At 46.1% G+C, this 22,359-nt stretch overlaps 1 protein-coding gene across 1 annotated transcript in view; it reads left to right on the top strand.

The window, feature by feature from the left end:
* Positions 1 to 21,731, top strand: part of NOTCH2 (notch receptor 2) — an 84,850-nt gene extending 63,119 nt beyond the window's left edge. The window contains exons 20-33 of the mRNA XM_027658467.1: positions 583 to 767; positions 1,605 to 1,737; positions 3,784 to 4,029; positions 5,972 to 6,084; positions 6,632 to 7,161; positions 7,904 to 8,251; positions 8,497 to 8,639; positions 9,450 to 9,660; positions 10,283 to 10,379; positions 10,886 to 11,054; positions 15,576 to 15,877; positions 16,228 to 16,375; positions 16,989 to 17,086; positions 17,998 to 21,731. Of these exons, the coding sequence (XP_027514268.1) occupies positions 583 to 767; positions 1,605 to 1,737; positions 3,784 to 4,029; positions 5,972 to 6,084; positions 6,632 to 7,161; positions 7,904 to 8,251; positions 8,497 to 8,639; positions 9,450 to 9,660; positions 10,283 to 10,379; positions 10,886 to 11,054; positions 15,576 to 15,877; positions 16,228 to 16,375; positions 16,989 to 17,086; positions 17,998 to 19,341 (4,067 nt within the window). The 3' untranslated portion in view covers positions 19,342 to 21,731. The remainder of the gene's footprint in view (positions 1 to 582; positions 768 to 1,604; positions 1,738 to 3,783; positions 4,030 to 5,971; positions 6,085 to 6,631; positions 7,162 to 7,903; positions 8,252 to 8,496; positions 8,640 to 9,449; positions 9,661 to 10,282; positions 10,380 to 10,885; positions 11,055 to 15,575; positions 15,878 to 16,227; positions 16,376 to 16,988; positions 17,087 to 17,997) is intronic.
* The last annotated feature ends 628 nt before the right edge of the window (positions 21,732 to 22,359 follow it).

The following is a 22,359-nucleotide window of genomic DNA, read 5'->3' as shown; positions in this document are numbered from 1 at the left end:
TGTGTAGGTATTTTTGCAGAAAACACTGGCTTCCAAGTGCACTATTTAGCTATATAGGTTATACCATGCCCCCCAAAGTAGTAAATTTCTGCTTTAGATGATGTACATATGAAAGATCTGGTTAAAGTGCATTTTGTCCAGGAATGTGACTTGTAGCCCAGGCAGATGGACAGTGTCATGCCATTTTTTGTCCAGGAAGTCCAAACAAGTAGATTCAGTGTCAAAGGAGAAGGGTGTCAGCCTCCCATACCTTTTGCAGACATTCTAGGTACAAACGTTGAACCTTTGTATAGGAGCAGTAATGCTTCAGATGCATATTCACCAGCCAGTGATAAAAGAATACAGCAATACAAATACTTCATGGCAGTGTTGGTGCCCATGATCCAATGAGGACAGAGCAGTGACTTCACTTGGAAGCCAGTTTTGGTTCTGATCCACTGTAATTTAAAGAGTAACTCTCCAATTTTTAAGGTTCAGCTTTTCAGTTTGTTGGGTCTAGCCATATTCACTCCTGGCTGAGCTACCAGCACTGGCAGCAAGTGTGTTTTATGTGTTTGCTCACTTTATTTAACTTCGTTTCAGGAGTCCCAGTGGACCAGTTGTGCCAGCACTCTGGTCATTGCCTCAATGTTGGAAACACACACCACTGTCAGTGCCAGGTGGGTTACACAGGCAGCTACTGTGAAGTGCAGCTGGATGAGTGTGACTCCAGCCCCTGCCAGAACGGAGCTACCTGCCGGGATCACCTGGGTGGATACCAGTGCGAGGTAAGGCATGGTGGTTTAGTAGGAAGAGGTCTGAATATTTAGGGCATTGTAATGCAAGGGAATCAAAAGAAATCAGAAACACATGCAAGTGGTAGAATAGCTTCCAAAGAGGGGATGGAAGCAACTTGCACTTGGAAGAAATTCTTAATTTGGCTGTAGCAGAAGCAGTGCTCCTGAGAGGTTTTTAAGAGTGAAATAAGAGATATGATTATAGGGAGCTGTGGTTGCTGGGCATTTGAACTCTTTGTCTCATTGGAGGTGGAGTTCTTACGTGGAAAGACTTTTTTCCTGAGTTGTGGTTTATATTAAAATACATGTAAAATGCATTAAAGGAATATTCTATTCTCCCTATTGGATGGGCAAAGTATCCGTTTGCCTCTCAGGGTGGGAAATGCCTTCCACTGCTTTCTGTTTCTTACAGCTGATGCAGAGAGCAGTGTAGGCCATGAGATTATGGTATATTAACGTTCCCAAGCCTTTCAGAATGGTAGAACACCTTGGAAGCTCGTGCCCAGAGGGAAAGGATGAGTTTTATGTAAACCTTAAACCAAAACTACTAAGACAATTTCAGTGCTAAAGGGTATCAGGATTTGATTGCTCTGTTTTGCAGCAAAGCCACTCGAATTCAAACATGCAGAGTGCTGTTGAGTGTCACATGGCCGAGTTGTGTGCTTAAGCTGCTGGCTGTGCAGCCCTTGAGATCACTTGCAGTTATTTAGCTACAAAGGCAGTCCTAATCTATCCCATTGAGGGCTCCTTTTGTCTGTGTTAGCCTTTCTCAGATGTCTACTAATATATCTTTTAGAAGATTATTCACACTTATTTCTATGCTGGCAGTGTGTGGCTGGATACCAGGGTGTCAACTGTGAATATGAAGTGGATGAGTGCCAGTTTCAACCCTGCCAGAACGGAGGGACATGTATCGACCTTGTCAATCATTTCAAGTGCTCCTGTCCACCAGGAACTCGGGGTATGAAGCTCAGCAATTAAGTGAATATTACAAGAGTGAATTTTCCTTTCTGGCCACTGGTTTCGTGACACAGAGTCTAAAGGGAATGCATTATGTTCTTTGAAGAATGTTCCCAAAGTACACTGAATCCCTTGAGATACATATTTGTTCTTTAAAAATAAATGCTGCTTTTTCCCCCTTTTTTTTTCTTTTAAAGGAATAGGTCATGGCAGTGTCCTTTGGGAATGTATGATCCATCTTTGGCAATGGGGATGGACGAGATTACCATTAAGGTCTCTTCCAACCCTGTCTGTTTTGATATAGTAAATCCAAGGTTTCTTTTTTTGCTAAGATGCTATGAAATAGACAGGAAATTTGTTTAGTTCTCTTGTAATTTCCAGTGTCCTTTATTTTTTTAAATTTTTGCCCTGTGTTGTCCTCTGTCCTGGAGTCTTTTGTGGAAAAGAAGTTCAGTGCCTCTAGGCTGCCTTAAACTATTTCAGCAAATTCGAGCTCTGTCATTAAAAGCTACTTTAAAAATAAAAAAAATAGTAGTCCACAGTCCTATATTGGTAATTTTCAGTAAGTAAGATTCCACAGCCTGGTTAATGTTGTGTTTCTTGAAACCTAACCTTTCACTTCCATGTTATATCTGACCTGATGTCCCTGACTTTTACCTTTGAAAATATTCAGGATTGCACGTTTTAACCCATTGGTGAATGCTTTCTAACTTGACTTTTTTCCTTAGGTTTACTTTTCAAGTCAGTTAAAATTTTACATATCTCTGAACTTAGTCTTTCTTTCTGAAGTGTGTCATCTCAATGTAGGCAAAATCTTAAGCTGTGTGTCAGAACTTGATTGATAAAGTAAATATAAGTGAAATTATAAAACCTAATATATTTGCCTCCTGCACATGCATATTACTGGTTCATTCACTTTAGTGTGACTGTCAGCACATCTCCCAGTCTGGATGAGTGTTTATTTCATTGTAAATCGTTACATTAGCAATTCTTTATATATTGTTCTTAATTTTATTCTTCGGTTTAAAAAAAAAAAGAAAAAAAAACCAAAAATCGAGCTACTTATGTCACTACATCGAAGTTTGTATGCATGTACCAGTATCTGCATTGCCTCAATTTCTGTGTTGTACTAAATCCCCCACCCTCCTTTGAGAGGTTCTGAGTGTACTATTTTTAATCTTTCAACCTTTATTTGTTGAGATTAATTACTTTTTGGATGCCACAGTTTTTTTCCAGTAAGTGAAAGGGACTGGAGGAGATTGATACAATTACTTAGGATACTTAGCTTTTGTCCCTGGCCTAGTTTGAAATTAACACCTTACTGCTGCTAGTATAAGCATCCTCCATATTTAGTGAATGATTTTTACTTGCTCTGGTTGAATCAACAGTATTAACAGACAAAAGTACTTGCTCAGCTTACCCTCTCTGTCCCTTTGTATCTGTTACACTGTGCAGTGAAGGTAAAACCAGCACCAGACCTTGTCCTTCGAAAGGGAACCCTGTAGAGAGGAGAAACTGCCCTCCCTAGCCAGTGGTGAGGGTTTACTGTAGGTCCCCAGAATCCAAACTGCAGGAATCAGTGGTTTTTTGTAGGTTTGCTGTTGCTTGTTTTAATGCTGTTGCTACAAATGCTCTTTGCCCAGTTTCAAGGTTACCTGAAGTTAAGTGCCCGGTGGCACCTCACAGCCTTTCAAGGACAGCACAGGGCTTTTGGTCTGTGCTCAGTCACAGGGCTAAATTGAGTGCATCTTTTTTGGGTTTGATTTGGTTTTGTGTTTTTAATTAGGCCCTTAAATTAATTCAAGTATGAAAGCTGCTAAATACCAGTATGGCCTAGCATTGAGGACAGCCTGGATCTAAAACACATGCTCCCTAGGCCTGATCCGAGGCTGTCTGTCTGCAGAGGGTCTGCAGTGCATTAAGATGGGATCTTTATCTGTTTGTTTCAGGGACTGTTTGTGACATGGTCTTGAAACTTGACAAGCAGTGTAGGAAAGGAGGCAATGGCACTGTATCCTCAAATTGTCCCTCTTTACTGTCCTGACAGGCCGTTTCTGTGAGGAGAATGTGGATGACTGCATTTCAGACTCAGGAGTACCCCGCTGCTTTAATGGAGGGCAGTGCATCGACCAGATCGGGAGCTACAGCTGCCTTTGTCCCCAAGGCTTTGCAGGCGAGCGATGCGAGGGAGATATCAACGAGTGCCTCTCTAATCCCTGTAACCCTCGTGGAAGTCTGGACTGTGTCCAGCTGACAAACGATTATAGGTGCATCTGTCGTAGTGCTTTTACGGGTGAGTAGTCATAAACATGCTATCCATTTCATTGTAGTATCTTGAAAAATGGTAATTCTTTCCCTCTCTGGCAGTGGTGTTATCTAGTCATTTCACTTAACAGTATCTTTTGTTTCCCTACACCATGCTTCAGTTTTTAAACCAGTCTTTGTTTTAAAACTTCTAAGAAATTTGGCTTCCAGAGCTGCCTCAGACAAAGCAATCTCCTGAGACACTTGACTGCCAGAATTTTTTTTTCTATGATACTTTTCTCTCCTTCATAATTTCACATTTCTAGTATTAGAAGTGTAACTGTTCATGTGTCACCTTCTCCATGGCTTTTCCTTTTGCGAAGCAGCGTATGGTTTTTCTCTATAAATCAGTGTCATGGTATCCATAATTAGCTTTTGGCCTCCTTTTCTATTCCTCGCCCCCTTTTCTTCTTTACATTGCTGATGTGGTCAGGATGGAATACTCTGCATAGACAGGCGGGACATTCCTAGCTTAGTGATCCTTCCACAATCCAACTTTGAGTCACAACTTTGCAAGAATTTCACGCTGTGCAGACTTACGTCTCACTCTCTCTAGATCTATTCTTTGTTAGTATTGCTGCTGTTCTGCTTTCTGCCTCCCACTGGGCTTAAGTTTGGTCTAATACTCTCCAGATGTGTCTTAACTTTCAGCTTTCCATTTTCTATGTCAGTTTAACTTCCTATGTATTCAGTTTTCCTCCATTAAAACCTTTCATTTTCCCTGCTTACCAGTGACCTCTGCATGCTTTACCTTATTTTTTCTTAAAATTTAAAGATGCTGTGATTTTCCACTAAATTTGTGAGCTTCAGATGGAAAGAAATCACAGAGACATACATTTGAAGAATTCATGTAGTAGTTTTTGAAAGCATTACCTAGACTGACAAAAGAAGTTCCTAAAAGAGCAGTGTGTGAGAGGAGTGGTGCTGGTGGGACTCTGATGCAGGTCATCAGATAGGATTATATTTAAGCCTGTCTGTTAAGCTTGCTTTTATTAATTATGCCTCATGTTGCTTCTGGCTCTCATGGAAGGGTTGCTGGAACTTGCGGTGTGGGGAATGCAGACCTGCTGCACCCCAGGAGGAGCAAGGAGAGCTGCTATGTCTCAGACATGAAATCTGTCTGGAAATGTTAGGCACAGAGGGGGGCATGCTTCCTCCTCTAGCTGTCTGTCTGCACATTCCACATTGACCCTTCTGCCTGGGAGGGGACGGGCAGCTTTGCTGTGGTTTATGACTGAGGATGCCAGGACTCTGTGGGCCATCCTGCCCTGTCTGCTGCTGTCTGCAAGCAACCTTGGCTGCCCATGTCTGGAGACTTCTATTAATGTTTTCCTTGGGGGTCCAAGTCATACTTGGGTCATCCTCATTTTTAAAACTCTGTTGTCAGAGTTTGACTCTGGAAGCTGCTGCAAAGCTGATCAGTGCAGTAAGACCTCTGTCTGGCTGATCAGTACGAGGAGACACTGCTTGCTTCTCCTGTTCACTCATGTTGCATCTGGTCCTGAGGGTTGTTCATTATTTTAGAGTGTGACTTGCCCTCAGTGAGCATCTCCCAAGAAGTAAATAAGACCTAGGAACCCCCAAACTGGTGTGGTACATCACTTTCAGCCTCTGTGCCTGGTTGACTTGGAAGTGGCAGCAGCAAATTCTTTGTGCTGTGTTGTGCATGTTCTCAAGGAGGCAGACAAGGACAGCTGTCTCCAAATACACTTTGTGGATTCTGGGGTTGTGCCTTCCTCTACCACTGCTTAGGCACCTACTTAGGGAGCATGTGTTATCAGAAGAGATGCTCCCTACCTCTTTGGAGGGGAAGGTCTCGCTGGAGTGCTCCGCTCGCTGGCCGTTTATGGGAGTGTTTTGCTTTGTGATGGCTTTTTGATGTGCACAGACACACGTTTCTCTGTTCTCTTTTCCCTGTGTCTGCATCTCAGGTCGTCACTGTGAGAGTGTAATAGATGTGTGTCCCCGGAAGCCTTGCCAGAACGGCGGGACCTGTGCTGTTGCCAGCAATATGCCGGATGGGTTCATCTGCCAGTGTCCTCCGGTAAGCACCGTACCCTGAGACTGGATTGCCTGCCTCGGCTGTAGAGCTCCCTGGCTACAGTCTCACTAGTTTCACTGGTTCACTGTAGAGGAAGATTGTCTTTTCTGTACCACTTGCAAAGCTGTGTCTTTGGACACACTTTAACCCACATCCTTTAGTTTATCTACTGAGCTGGGGAACCCAGGGCTTTCAGGTGCCCTAGGAAAGCGATGCAGCCAGTTGTTACCCCAGAAAAGTCTGCTGTTGAGGCATGATATCTGGCTTTTCTGTCTTAAACCTAGCATTAAGTTCTGACAATTCTTTTGCTGTCCTGTATTTTCTGTGCTTACTGCAAGATTCCCCTTGTTCGTGGCTCTTCTAAGCTCATTTCAAAATGTAATTTCCTAGTTTATCCTTGAGGTTAGGTCCAGAAAGTCATGGCTCCTGCAATGAGGCTACAGGAGTTACAGGGGAGAAAGAGTTTGCATATGACACCTTGCCTCCAGCCCTCAGAGCATTGAAGAATAAGTTTGTGAGACTGATTGTTTTGCCTTTTCCCCCCACATAGGGTTATTCTGGAGCAAAATGTGAGTTCAGCAGCCACAGTACCTGTGGGCAAGTGAAATGCAAGAAGGGGGAGCAGTGCATCCAGACATCGTCTGGTCCACGGTGCTATTGCCCCAAGCTGTCTGTGGGAGAGGAATGCCAGACAAACACGGGTTGTGCCAGTGCCCCCTGCCAGAATGGTGGGAGCTGCCACCCTCATTCTCAACCTCCTTACTATTACTGTCAGTGCCCTGTCCACACCCAGGGCAGCCAGTGTGAACAGCCCGTAACTTTCAGCCCGGAGCCCCGAGGATGTTTGGATTCCCAGTGTGCAGAAAAAGCAAGAGATGGCTATTGTGATGAAGACTGTAACACTCATGCGTGCCAGTGGGATGGAGGCGACTGCTCCCTCACAATGGAAGATCCTTGGGCCAACTGCTCCTCCTCATTGCGCTGCTGGATGCTTTTCAATGGACAGTGTGACGAGTTCTGCAACACACCCGAGTGCCTGTTTGACAACTTTGAGTGTCAGCCAAATAGCAGAACATGCAAGTAAGGCTTGATCCTGAGAATGGTTTTTGTGTGTGACTAACATAGCTCCGGCTAGTGCTCTGCCTGCTGCTCCCCTCTCTTCCATTGTTTCTGTTGCTGGTCCTTGCTGAAAGTTTTTGGCATCAAGGAGTTTCTGCTGCTTTGTGTACTTCTCGACTGTTTTTGGAATTTGTGTGCTATGCACTGAATCGATAACCTGAACAATGGTAATGTGTTAACTTTCTTGATGGATGTGCCCTGCTTTCCCTGGAAATGTAAATAAGAGGCATTTCACCTTGTACTAGATTTTAATAGTACTGCCTCCTGTCCTGAATTTTGCTCATTACCAGCAATACCTGTACTTTTATCCCAACTGTATTTGCTGCCACTGAATGTGTTTCTAGCTTGTTTATTGTGGCAGTTCTTTCTCTTCAGTAATTTGTGATAAATGCTACAGCTTTGCTGTGATAAATTTCCTTGGTGAGGCAGGCAGGAGGTGTTAAATACCTTAGTAAACAGAATAAGCAGTTCTCTTCCACTGTTACCAGAATTGAACCATGGATTATTGTGCTTCCTCCTTTCACCCTGCTGGGTTGCAAGCTTTATCCTGGGGTTGCATTTCTTCTCATTGTATCCTGATTATGAGTGTTATTTTACCTCAAATGACGGTGAAGAGCGTAAGACCTTGGCCTCTGGACTGCAGGTGTGCTGTGCAGAGCGTGCCTGTCCTCCTGTGCTGCCTGTAACCCTCTCACTGTTTTAGGTATGACAAGTACTGTGCAGATCACTACGCAGATGGGCGCTGTGACCAGGGCTGCAACAGTGAGGAGTGTGGCTGGGATGGGCTGGACTGTGCTGGTGACAAAGCTGAGAAGCTGGCAGAGGGCACCCTGATCATCGTGGTCCTGATGCCCCCCGACGAGCTGCTGGGTGATGTTCGCAGCTTCCTGCGCACTTTGGGAACGCTTCTGCACACCAATCTGAGGATCAAGCTGGACTCCCAGGGAAACCCCATGGTATTCCCGTACTACGGGGAGAAGTCGGCAGCTCGGAGTCGTCGATCGCTTGCGGTCGTTCGCAAACACAGAGAACTAGAGCAAGAGGTCATTGGGTGAGTGGATGCCTTGGTGTTCCTCTGGCCTTGTTGTGCTGGTAACTTTTGCTTGCAGGTGTGTGGGACGTTCTAGGCTTTCTAGGTCTCTAGTTTGTTTTTTAAATGGGGAAATGCAAAGTCGTTGCAACTGCCCAACCAAGTGTTGGGGTAGAAAGATTGACATAAAAGGCTGCGGTTTAATCCAGTGCTTTGGCAAAAGTTTCTGTCGCTGATTTCTGTGCCCTCTTATTGTGTCTCTGCAGCACCAAGGTGTTCCTGGAGATTGACAACCGCCAGTGTGCAGAGGATTCAGAGCAATGCTTTCACAACACGGAAGCTGCTGCAGCTCTCTTAGCTGCTCAGGCCATCAAGGGCATGTTGCCCTATCCTTTTGTGTCTGTCCAAAGTGAGTAACTGCAGAGGGAAAATCGCTTACGGAGGAAGGCAGTCATCAACCTTGGGCTTGCAAAATACTTGCTCAGATTATTGATCATCATAGTGGTGTGTCTTGCTGTTCAGCATGGTTTCTGGGAGCTAACATGTTCATCCCCAGTTACAGGAATATGTATGTGCCACGTGCTCTGAGAGGACATCTGGTTAGTAAGGCAGGGCATATAATTTGGAGCCTAGTCATTTTAACAGCTGTAGAAACAGTAATCTCTCATGTGCTGCAGCAGTGTGCCATGCACTGCAGTGGTGATCTCTGCACTAAAAACCATTTATGTGCTCTAAGCCATGAATTCAATGGAAAAGGTACCATTAGAGTCTAGTCTACCAGATGTTTTCTCCTCTGGCAGTATGTAATCCCTTTGATTTCTGCTCCCCTCTCCCTTGGTCTGAGGCTTGGCTGCAACATCTTACTAGATGGGTATTATCACTATTCCTAGGTGGGTCATACTCATATCTTTCATATATTCATGTAGATCAACCCTCTCTATGCTGAGTGAGGGTGGCTGTCAGCAGACAGCAGGATTCTTGAGGAAGGAGCAAGATCTTCCGTTCAGCAGTCATATCCTCTAAAAAATATTTTGAGAAACCAGACCAAGGGGAGCCAAAAAGACACGATATTCTCTTACAACAATTGCAGCAGAGCCTAAACTCCGTATAGAGACAATACGCACTCTGGGGAAGATTGTGAGTGAGAAAAGGAAGTCTAAATTGAAGATCATTGTCTCCACTTTGTTAATCTCACTTGTATTTTAACTGGAACTTTTAGGCGAACCATTGTCACCACCGAAGACCCAGTTGCTTTACCTGCTTGCTGTGGCAGCTTTGATCATCCTCTTAATCCTTCTGCTGGGTGTGATGATGGCAAAACGTAAGCGCAAACATGGTTCTCTGTGGCTCCCAGAGGGGTTTATCCTGCGCAGGGATCCCAGTAATCACAAACGCAGAGAGCCGGTTGGGGAAGATGCTGTTGGACTCAAGTAAGTTTGCATTTAGGCCACTGACATTCTGTCTGTGAGTGTGTTAGAGGATTTTGAGAATGTGGTGTGTAAACCTTCCATCAAAGGCACTTAACCCCATAGAGAAAGCTTCCTTTTAAGCTAGAACTTTTTAGGCCATTTCTCTAAATTTTAACACATCTGTTTTGGACAGAAGAACTTTAACTGTAATGTATAAAATGCCAGTAAGGAATCTGATCTCCTGGTTATATTTGGTTTTCTGACACTCTGTTTAGTTCAGTGGGTGTGTACTGTTTGCCTAATTTCCTCCTGGAATAGGTGAGACATTTTTAGGTTGATAGGTGACAACAAATCTTTAATATATCCAGCTCAATGCAATGAAGATGTGACTCAAAAATAATGGAAAGTTTCAAAAGAAGAATGCCATTTATTCAGTTTTGGCTTTCCATGGAATTAACCAAGTTTGCAGTTCTAAATGCATTTAATGCCACTGTTGGCTGCCCGAGATTTCTGATTTCTTGGTCTCTCTGTTTGCAAGCTACCAAGCTTGCAAGGACTCCCCCTTGGTCTCTGCAGGGTAGTGTAAGTAGCAGTAGCAGCACCTGCTCAGCCTGCAAAGTGATATGTTCTCCTTGTTTGTTAGAAATCTGACAGTCCAGATACCAGAGGGTAACCTGGCTAATTCTGGAACAACTGAACACTGGGCAGGTGATGGTGGACCTCAGCCAAAGAGAGCAAAGGTAAGGAGAGCTCCAAGACTTGAATATCACCTGAAACTGCTAGTGAGAAACATCTGAATCAACTTCCTGAGTACGCCCCTTGCCCAAAACTTGCCTTTACTTAGGAATTTGTGATATATAACTAATAGTATCTGAGGGGCAAATCCCCAGGTTAACACTGCCACCACAGACCAGTGGAGAAAGGAGGTACCTTCTGTTCCAGTGTCCTCTCCCTGCCCAGGCTCTGCTGCAGCAAAAGGGACAAGGAGGTTCATGTAATGTCTTGCCTGATAATGTATGGTGGGAGTGTGAGAGCTGAGAATGCCAAACAGAGATAAATGGACACCTTCACTGGCCTAAAACAAAAACCCTGAAATGACAAAACAAACAAAAACTGAAACACGACCAAAAAAATCTCCCACAAAACCCAGGAAACGCCATAAAAAATAAGAAAACACAAAGAACTTTCAGCATCTTTGGCCACTTGATAGGTGTTTTGAAAGCAACTGCTTATTTCCTGTGCTCAGGCTGAGGACCAAGCCCTGCTCCCGGAAGGGGATGAGCAGATAGACCAGCGCCAGTGGACACAGCAGCACCTGGAGGCAGCAGATGTCTGCGGGAGCACCTCACTTGCCCTGACACCACCGCAAGCGGATCAAGAAGTGGATGTTCTGGATGTCAATGTCAGAGGGCCAGGTCAGTACTCTGAGTGTCCCTGTGTTCTGCCAGCCAGCCACTGATCTACCTCCCCTGTGTCCAGTGGCTGGGACTGCTGATGTTAAAAATTAAATGGGGTATCCAGGAACACCAGGAGAAATTGTTATGGTACTCAAGGAAAGCTCAATATACACTCTGGAAAAGAAAGCTGATCATGGTCTGTAGTACGTGGAATCTCATGTAACCAGGGGAAGAAGAGTTCACTTAGCAAACACCTGTAGGAACTACAGCTATTAGATCTCCTTTATAACAGTGCATGCCTAAATTGTATTGTCAGAATGCCATTACGGCAGAAATTTGGAATGCACAATTGTGCTGGAAATTACCCCCAGCTTCTCCAACTGGATCACTGCAGAGATTTATGCCAGACTTTTCTAAGCAAGTTTTATACCTGGGGTGTCTTTTATCTGTTGTGGAAGCAAGGATGGCCTTTTCCTGAATAAGATGACTCTTGGCAGAAAGTATACCTTGATTAGCAGTGTGTGAGGCATCTGTCCTGGAACAGAGCAGCAGTGCAGCAAGATTGTTCATGATTTTTTTTTTTTTATTTGCTGATTTATATCCTCAGCTTAGGATGATCAACTGATTGAATTCATAACAGAACTGTGAACTTGGAAAGAGATTTTTTTACCATGCACACAGGCTTGCTCTCTTTCAGTCCCAAATCACTAGATGCACTGAGAACACTCTGCTGCTTTTTATGAGTGTAGCACTAAGGCTGTATAAGCTGGTAAGGGACTGGGTGGGTCATTTGGTAATAACTGACCCCTGAGTTCTGAGAGGAGACAGTTGACCAAGAACTTTATGCTGGTTGGAAAGAGTTGCAACCATGGCCCTTGTTAATATGTAGAGAGGTGATTCTGATGATACTGCTGCAATTCCTTTTAATTGAGTTTTGTGGGAATATTTCCACGCAATTTAAGGATGACTGAACCCATTCTCTCAGTTCCCTTCTATTGTCTTTTCTGCTGCAAAGGGAAGGAGGGATTTTTGTGTAACAAGTGTGAGAACATAAACCATCAGTTTCTGCCAAATTTAAGCTTTTCTTTATTTCCCCTATTGAAACTTCTAGTTGTGTGGTAGGGTAAAAGCTTTCCAAGTACAGGCAATAATGTTTTTAAGACTTCACACTGCTTATTTTCACGTTCACCCAAAGCTTTGTCCAACAACAGCAATGAAATAATACTGACCTGTAGTTGTTTTCCCGCCATTCAGATGCAACTGTGAAACTTGCAGCAAGCTGCTCTGAGGTATCTCCCTCTTTGGCCTCACAAGCAAGCAGCTGTCAGGGGCAGAAATAATTTAAAAAGTCTGAGAAGTGTTGGATTAATGGGTTAGTAAGGAGAGGGGTAGGATTCCTCACAGTTAATATAGCTCTTTATCTGTCCTGGCCACCTTCATCTTTGCAGGCAGAGGGAATAAATGGGCCCTTCTGAGAGGCAGTTTCCCTCTGTCCCAAGAAGTCTCTGGAGGACTGGGTGGCTCACACCCCAATAATGCTTCACTGCCCCTAATTACGAAGTGTGTTGAGGCTGATTTGGGTGCAGGTGTCTGGGCTGGAGCCATCTGAAGCTGGGTGAGTTAGATCATGGTCACAAGTGCAGGTGGCAGGTAGAACAGTAGAAATCTTTCTAGAGAGAGGAGATGCAAGTCAAAATGCCTTGGAGTACCAAGGTTTGTTCCTTCTCTTAACCCAGCACCTTTTGCAGTCTCTTGGGTTTAGGGGGACCCAAAAGGTCCAGCATCCAACAGAAGTATTGCCTAGACATTTTGTCCATGGGTTCCTTACCTCCCAGCTTTCAGCACGTTGTGCCTATATGAGACCTTCAGGTGTACCTGTCTGGTGAACTCCTGACTTTTACCGTCTTGCTCCAAGTTTTACATGTACTCAGGGGTCTGTCTTGCTGAAAGACGGCAACCAGAAGAGTTTTTATAAAATGCTGCTGCAACCTTTGTCTCCCCATGCTGTTCTTTCTCTGTGTCCCCCAGAGTGGGGAGGACATTCTTTTCACTGGAGTTGTTGTGAGTGTGTAACCAGGGTAATGCAATTATAGGCATAACTGATAACACCACCTGTAATTAAAATTGATGAACTGTCCCTATTATTATGCCCCTCTTTTTTCAGTTACTAAAACTTCAGTGATTCAGACTGGAATTTTCCGTGCTGGGTGTCTGCCTCCAGCTGGATGCTTTTGAGTTCTTTTCCAGCTCTTTCAGAGAACAAACTGGAAGGAGGAAAAAAGACATTGTGTCCACAGCTTTTTTTTTTTCTAGTAGTCCATCAAGCACTTAATTGTGACGGTGTAGCTGGATGTGCTTTTGCTGGCCTTGTAAAACTATCCATGTGTGGCCAACTTGCAAAGCTCTGAAAAGAGCTGCATGTACCTGAGAAACTTGTGGAGGGTGGCAACTAATTAATCCAGGGATTTAGTGTGTGCTGTAGCTGTGTCCCTGTGGAGCAGCTAGGCATGATTGTCCAGGACAGCTGCAGTGAGTGAGCAAGACAGACCTATCCTGCAAGGGGTTTTCCCCAGAGCTGTGGTGCAGGAGGGAAGGAAAGCTCCTTTCTGTGCTCTGTCTCTCTGCTCTTTGTGTTGTGGCAGTACGGAGGAGACCACAGCCTGACTGGAATACTGAGAAGGATTCATTTGGGACAAGGGAGCAGAGCCAGCAGTGGGAGGGAGAAGCACAAAAGGAGGTATAGGCTTAGAGAACAGGCGAGAGGGTCCATAGACAGGACTGGATCTTGGAACTGAACCCAGGCCCATACGTCAGCGCTGCCGTCTGAATCCTCAGGAAGGAGCTGGGTGGAAGGCTGTGTGTTCTGTGGTGGTGAGCCACTAGGAGGAGCATGAATGCTGCTGGAGGCCACAGCCTGGCCTCTGCCCTGCCCCACGCTTGTACATTTCCAGAAAGTTTTGGAACTGTCCTAAAGTAGAGAGTCAAGAAATCTCAGTGATCAGAAGTGGGGAAATGGGAACAGGGCATTTAGCTCTGTATATTACCTTCTATAGGAGGTCATCACCTTGTTTATGTGCACAGATTCCTAATTCTGCCACGTGGCTTTGTGGAGTGCAGATAGTGCGCTGTAGATTGAGAGCTGAGCAGGCAGGGAAGCTGTTGTCTGTCCCCTGCTTGCCCGTGGAATAAATCAGGTGGTTGCTGAAAGATTGTCTTGTATTTCTGCTAGTGAGCCACACTGGAGAAGCAAAATTTGCGTTCCCCTTTGCAGAGCTCCAGGGGGGCACTTAGCACAGAGTGGTTCACTTCTGCCATCTCAGACCTTTTTACTTTCCAGGTGCCTCTGATGTGTGTGGAGTACAGCTGTAACATCAGTAAGAAAGCATCAGTGTCTACAGTTGAAATCTTTGGTTTTAGGTGGCAAATATCATGCAGTGTTCAGAGGCTACTGAAACTGAAGCAGTTGGCATTTTTATGGGTTGCTGAAAATATGTGGAGATGTTTTAAATCTCAATTACACTGCATCAGGGAGGGTATTAACAAGGGTGAAAAACCATTACCATGAGCTAGTATTCCTGGACCACCCTTTCTTATCAGCAGAGAGAGGTTCATTCAAGGGAGCTAAGTTAAATTAGAGGTTTGGAGGAGCCTTTCTCCTTCCAGTGATGATTCAGGGACCTTGGTTGGATGAATGTTAATGTAGCCTTTGTGGACATGCCATCAGTGTGAGCCCATCACTGGAGACTTGTGGAGAGCAAGACCAGTATCTTCCAAAGTGCTCAGACTGTGTGAGAGTTCCAGGGATTTGTATCTGTGGGCTGGATCTGTAGTATTGGATTGGATCTCATTCCATGATCCTTCCTATGTGGTGTAGTTCTGGGAAAATATGGAGTGTACTTGATCAGTTTGTTTAGGGCTCTGGACGTGGAAGTTAATAAAAGTAAGATGAGGTTGGTGCAGGCGTCATCCTGGGGCATTTGTTAGCTTTGAGTGCTTGACTGTCACAACTTCAGAGTCCTTCTCATGATGACCTGGGTGTGTAATAGGCTTTTGTCTGCATTTCACTTCAGGTTAATATCTCAAAAACATCACCAATAATTGGTGGCTAGTTGTTCAATAATTTTTCTGTCAATTATTTCTTTTCCCCAGGTGTGTGATTATAACGTCCATGTGAATAGTTATACCTAGTTGACTGATGACTTTGATTTTTATAACCCTTGCTTCTCTCTCAGAATTTAGCTAGCCTTTACATTTTGTGGAAGGTTTCCACTTCAGCAGCAAAACTTTTTTTGGTTTAGAATGATCTGACTTGTTTAAGAAACACCTAAGTTCTTTAGATGCAGTAGGTATAAAAGTCCTTCTTGGAGGGAAAATAGCTCCCTAACTCTGTTGGGCTTTACGGTAAGAGAACAGGTCTGGGTTAAAACAACTGGAGGGATTGTCTGTAGTGGTAGGTGCTCAAGGAGGGAGGACTGTGGGAGGGTTTGCTTGCCTTTGCTACCTCTACCAGGTTACTAATCATCATCTTTCCTGTTGCAGATGGATGTACTCCACTTATGTTGGCATCTCTGCGGGCGGGCGGCTCCGATATCAGCGAGGATGACGAGGATGGAGAAGACTCCTCAGCAAATATAATAACAGACTTGATCTATCAGGGTGCCAACCTGCAGGCCCAGACAGACCGCACTGGGGAGATGGCCCTGCACTTGGCAGCCCGTTACTCGAGAGCAGATGCTGCAAAACGTTTGCTGGATGCTGGTGCCGATGCCAATGCACGGGACAACATGGGACGGACCCCCCTGCATGCAGCTGTGGCTGCTGATGCCCAGGGTGTCTTCCAGGTACAGCAATTGAAGAACCCTGTGCTCTGTATTTGTGTGAACCTGCCCAAGCTGCGCTCTGTTCTCTCACAGCCCTGCTCTCGTGCCTTCCACAGTGTGATGGCCAGGCAAAACTGTTTTACATCCACTTTTCTCGGGTATTCATAGCTTGAAGAACTCAGCATGCATGAATCATCTCGCATGTATTTATTTGGTCTGTTTGCCTCTGTCACCTATTTTCTGGGTCCTTGCATTTCAGTGCTCAGGCTGCTTTGTCATTCTAAAGTTTCTCTTGAGATTCTGCCAAAATCCTCAGTCGTGGTCTGTAGTGGTATTGAAAAAAAAAAAATCTGTCTTCCCCTGTTCTCCAGATCCTGATCCGTAACAGAGTGACAGACTTGGATGCTCGGATGAATGATGGAACGACCCCATTAATTCTGGCTGCACGTCTGGCTGTGGAAGGAATGGTGGCCGAGCTCATTAATTGCCAGGCTGATGTGAACGCTGTAGATGACCACGGTAACATGAACACCACATACTGGGCTGGGCAAATATTTGTCATGGTGTGAGCAGAGAGGGGTGAGCTTCTGCTCTCCCAGAGTGTGGGCTGCTCAGGAATTCTGTAGCTAAATCACACAGCGGGCTCTTCTGCAAAATCCTCTCAGCAGTAACATACTGCAGGCTGCTGCACAGTGCCTTGGTTAGACAGTCCTGAAAGGGAAGCAGAAGAAATATGGGCTTGGATATGCTGGGATTTTCTGGAGATATGACTCTGTGGATAGGTTATTTAAAAAACAAAAGTAAAAAAGTGCTGAAAGTCCCATTGCATCCTGTGCCATCGGGGCACGTCACAGCATGGTGATTTCCAAAGTGATTTTTCCATTCTTCAGGACATGTTCACATGCTGCAGGCTGCACTGAAGTTGCTTCCTTCCCTCAGTGTACTCTGTACCTCTTGGCTTTTGTCTGCATTTCACTTCAAGTGAAAATGTCACCAATAATCAGTGCCTAGTTGCTTAGTAATCTTTCTGTCAATTGTTTCTTTTCCCCAGGTAGGTTATTAGAGCATCTGCTCTAGAAAATAGCAAAATAGCTCCTTGGTTTGTTATTGAAGTTGTTGGGTTTCCCTGCAGGTAAATCTGCTCTTCACTGGGCTGCTGCTGTCAACAATGTGGAAGCAACATTAGTACTGCTGAAAAACGGAGCCAACAGAGACATGCAGGATAACAAGGTACAGTGTGGGGGTGCTCAGCATGCCTGTGCTTCCTAACTTAAAGCATCTCTTTGCTGTTGGTAATGAAATAAGTTCAGATTTTCTAAACTGAGTGCTCAGTGCAGGTCTTCCATACCCAGACTGTGACTGGAACTCTCCCCAAGTGCTGGATGCCTTACAGGATTTCTGATACAGGAGAGCAGTTCTCTTTCTTGTTTGGCCAAGTCCTGGCCATCAAAGCTGTCCTGCTTTACTTGCAGGGAAGGAATGCAATACAGAATCAATGGTGTGTGAGAGCACCAGGTGGAGTGCTTCTGGTGTCAAACAGCTGGATTCCAGTTAGCAGAGAGAAAGATCTGGCAGTGCAGCAGCAGTCATGTCCTGTCATATTTCCAGGGATCTCAGTGCAGGGTGGATGTGGGAGAGGAGCCCCTGTTTGAGAGACAGTCTGCACTGTGCAGATATTCTGTAGCTTTACTGTTAGTTTTTGCTGTGTCTTAGTCCTTAATTTCTTTCCTCTGCCTAAGGTTTCTTTTTTTGATTATTATACATTGCTCAGTGAATTTCAGAGCTACCGACAAGATACATTTCCTTACTGGGCTGTTTTAGTCCTTTGTACCTTTCCCTAATAGGGGAGAAAGGCACCAGGTGCTTTCTTGGTTCCTCCAAGGACCCATGGCAGAATAGTGCCCTTCCTGGTGGGATAGTTCAGCCTGTGTTCCACTGCTGTGTATGAAATGATTTCCTGTAATCTGCCTTTTTAAGTGGGTACCTCTTAGAATGGGTGGTTCTTGGTGACAGTTAATGTGACACTGCATTGAACAGTGTTTAAATAGTTTAATGGTTACCACACCGTAAGGGATTGTGAGCTGTAACTCAGGTTCCCCCCACACTGAAGCCTCTAAAATATTTACTCTCCATGTTTTCAGGAAGAGACTCCACTTTTCCTTGCTGCTCGGGAAGGCAGTTTCGAAGCTGCAAAAATCTTGCTGGACCATTTTGCCAATCGAGACATCACAGACCACATGGATCGCCTGCCCCGGGACGTGGCCCAGGATCGGATGCACCACGACATAGTGCAGCTTCTCAACGAGTACAATGTGGCACACAGCCCTGCGGGGCACCCCGGGGCCATGCTGAACTCTGCCCTCTCCCCGGTCATCTGTGGCCCCAACAGGTCCTTCCTCAATCTGAAACACGCATCATTAAGCAAGAAGTCACGAAAACCGAATGCCAAAGGCATCATGCCCACGAACCTCACCAAAGATGCAAAGAGGAGAAGGAAGAAGTCCCTCAGCGAGGGCAAAGGGCAGTTTTCGGAGAGCTCAGTGACCCTGTCACCAGTTGATTCCCTGGAATCCCCCCACGCTTTTGCATCCGAACCAACATCGTCTCCTGTGATGCCATCGCCGGGGGTGTTGCACTCGTCGCCCAGCTCGCTGCTGACCGCCCCGTCGGTGCAGGCTGCACACACCATGTCCTTCTCCAACCTCCACGAGATGCAGCCCTTGGGACGCGGATCCAGCACGGTACTCCCATCTGTCAGCCAGCTGCTTTCACAGCACAGAACCACCCCTCCGAACAGCGGGCTTGGCAGGCTCCGGCCAGGCAACGTTTCCACTGAGTGGATGAACCGCATGGAGGTGAACGAATCCCAGTACAATGAGATGTTTGGCATGGTGCCGCAGGTGATGCATTCCCACCCCAGTGTTTCTCAGCAGAGCGGCTTGGTTCAAGCAGACACGAAGCACCTGGGAGTGTCCAGGGAGTCTTTGCCCCCCATCATGACTTTCCAGCTGGTTCCCAAGGGCGGCATAAACCAGCAAGCACTGCCACAGCAGGGCCAGTCAAACTGCGCTCAGAACATGGCTGGTCCTCTTAGCTCCATGTATCAGATCCCGGATCTAGCCCAGCTGCCCAGCGCCTCATTCTCCATGGCTGCCATCCCTCAGCAGGACGGGCAGGTGGCTCAGACGGTCCTCCCGGCCTACCACCAGTTCCAGAGCTCGATGGGGAAGTACCCCACACCTCCCTCACAGCACAGCTGCTACTCCTCGGCCACAGAACGGACTCCTAGCCACAACCGGCACTTACAAGGGGAACACCCATACCTGACTCCATCGCCCGAATCTCCAGACCAGTGGTCAAGCTCTTCCCCACACTCTGCCTCTGACTGGTCTGATGTGGCAACCAGTCCCGGTAACAACCAGCGCGGGCCGGCGGCCGCTCACATGACAGAGCAGCAGCGGAACAACATGCAGGTGTACGCCTGAGGGCTGGCCAAGGTGAAGCCCAATTAAAGTGGACTCCAGAACTCATGAAGGTCTTCCAGGATGGAAATGAAGAACCATTTTAGTATCCAAGAGTCTTAATGAGCCCAGGATGTTCTTTTGTTGGAGGGACTGCGGTCGCTGTAGGCTTGTATGCTTTTATGCTAAACAGAGAACTGTAGAAGCTGGTGATGGAGAAGACCAGCTGGGTCACTTATAACCAACTCCCACGCACCTTGGATGTGACTGCTGTCTGCACTGGATTCTCCAGTCTGCTTTTAATATGTGTTCCACCGTTTCTTTGGGGAGACAGCTCTTCAGCTTAATACATCTTGTGGTCGTTTCTCCAGAAATTTAGCCAAAACCAGCTTTGTATCCTTATTTTGTTACTCCTTCTGTTACCCACGTAACCTCTCTCTGAAGCACCTTCTACTAGTTCTCCTTGAGTTCAAGTTGCCTTGTCTTGACACAGCTCAGAGCTGCACCCACATTCCTAGACCCTTCCTTCCCTCGGCCACTCTTGCTCAGCAAGTGAGCCGGACTTCCCAAAACACCTGCAGGTCAAGTGACACCTTCTGTCACGCAGCTTCACCCTTTCCTTTTCAAGAGTCTTTGTCTTATACAGACCCACTAACACCCCTTAGCGTTCTCACTGCCTGCCCCCCCAGGTATTATGAGATTATATATACATATAGTCTTTTAGGTTGTTTGTTTTGTTATTTCCCCTCCCAAAAACGCTGGTCTGACCTGGTCTTCCCACTGCGGTGGCCTGTAGGCACATCTCTCCAGTGTTGTGTGTCTTCCCTGGGGACATGCCTGACCGTTTTTGACACACTACCTTCCCCATGCCCCCGTCCTGCCAGGTGTGCCCATGACTGCCTTCATGGACTCCCATGCTGGAAGAGATGCACTGCTACTGATACAGGCCTTTTGGGAAGCTCTTGGGATGAGCATGAGTGTTTCAAAAACTGGTAACATGAGCTCCCAGCATTCTTGCACAGTACTCCCCTCCCCTCCATCCAAGGGTGGCTGTGTGTCCTGTCCTCCAGATACCATATGCTGCCTCTTTATGGGATTATCAATAAGTGTCAAACATGTCATTACATGTTTGCAGTGTGTGTCCTCCTGCGTCAGGAATGACATCCAGCCCTTTGAAAAGTGTCCCTTTTGCTCCAGCCCTGGATCAGAGCTGCCTTGTCTTCCCCTCCCAAAAAGGAGGCTGCAGCACTGATTCCCAAGCAGGCTTCCAGCAGCAGCAGTGGTGTGCCTGAAGCCAGGAGCTGGGCTTTTGCAGCAGACCAAATAGTTCGGAAACCATTGCCTCATGCAGTTTGGTTCACAGGTTTGGGGCTGTCCTCTGGTCTCAGCTTCAGCCTATGTCGAGATTTCCCAGCTGAGGTGCCCCACGTGCCCTGTGGGACAGTAGTGCCATTCATACTGCAGCTCCCCCGACAGTTTTGGAGTAATGGAAGCCAGCTGTCGCTGACCTTAGACAAACAGCTGTTCTTTGTGCTTTGTCTGCAAGAGTAGCGCTTCCCTGAAGGGCTCCGAACCAGTCAGCAGCCGAAGTGAACATTTGTGGGGATGGTTTGCTCCTACCTCTTCAGGGGAACCCTGCAGACACGTGTTCCAAAGAGATCGGTGCTGTCGGCTGCTGCCAAAGGACTGAAGGCTGCTCCCCTCCGAGCAGGTCATCCAACACCTTACCATGTACAGTATTGTCTCCGATGTTTCTTTACATTCTAATCAAGAGTTAAAGTTGCCTTTTTTTCTTTTCCAACTCGACTCAATGGTACATGAAGGCAGGGCCTCAGGAGGAGCTGGTTCCCAGGGCCATTGTTTTGGGCTGAAGTTTTTAATTCTGTCTGAAGTTACTGCTTTTTACAATGCACACAGTGTTCCCCAGCACGCTCGCTGCAGTGCACCCCGTGAAGTTTAGCTGCAGCCGACTCAGATCTCCAGCCTCCTGGGGGCCTGTCCAGGTACACATTTCACTGCAAATAATGAAGTGTTGCTACATCGATGCTAAAGAAACAAAGGGCTTTTCCTCCTTAGCCCCAAATAACCAAGTGCCTTTTTATATATGTGGCTACCTTTTACAAGATGAGTGCTTTCTGTGGAATGAAGTCTGTTCTGTGCCTGGCCTGTTAATATGATGGCCCTCTGCCTTTCTCTCTTTTTTTTTTTAACTACTTGTAAAGATAATATCTCCTTAAGGTGGTATTTTATCTCGTAAGTTGTAGAGTAACCATTCACACAGCAGCATTTTCCTATATTAATAATGGAAAATATTTGCTTATTTTTACATTTTTTATAAAAGTCTTTTATGAAAATAGTTGCTGCCAAATGTATAAGCAATTTTTATCCCCAGAATAAAAAGTACGTGCCCAGTGTCTGTGTGCTGCTGTTTTCATTTGTCTTCCTGGCTACCTTACACAGCCACCAGATTATACATGAATCAACAGTGTTCAGTAGCTGTTCAGATTCTGGCAATGGGGGGTTCAATAGCATTTACACAGTCCATGTCAGGAGACAGCTTTTGGGAGTCAGGAGTGCTCTGTATCTCAGCAGCACATGAACCCTGCCACTTAGACCCACCCAAGGGAACTGGAAGCAGCCTGGCTTGGACGTAGCCAATGGATTTGGTGTCTCTTGGTTGGCTGAGAAGAGGGAAGCCAAGCAGCTGGGCATACTGGGAAAGACAGGGAGGGGCTGGGATGGGACCTTTCTTGGATACTTTGCATAAGAGCTCTCACTTGCCTGTGAGTCCGTGAGGCAGAGAAGGGCTGGGGCATTTGTGTGGCTTTTAGAAAGGTTGTGAGGAAGTGTGGGTCAGGTGGTGGTTAGTGGGAGCTATGGATTCCCTCAGGTCCTGCTTGCTTCCTTCCCTTGGCTGTTTGCTGGTTTTCTAGCAGGGAAGAGGACCCTCATCGCTGGAGCTGAGCCTGCCTCCCTCCCTTTGTCTCAGCAGCACAAAATCATAGAATCCTTAAGGTTGGAAAAGCCCTCTAAGATCAAGTC

Source organism: Corapipo altera, unplaced genomic scaffold, assembly GCF_003945725.1.
Source record: "Corapipo altera isolate COAL_440 unplaced genomic scaffold, ASM394572v1 79, whole genome shotgun sequence".
NCBI lineage: Eukaryota > Metazoa > Chordata > Aves > Passeriformes > Pipridae > Corapipo > Corapipo altera.
This window is presented reverse-complemented; position numbering and strand designations above follow the sequence as displayed.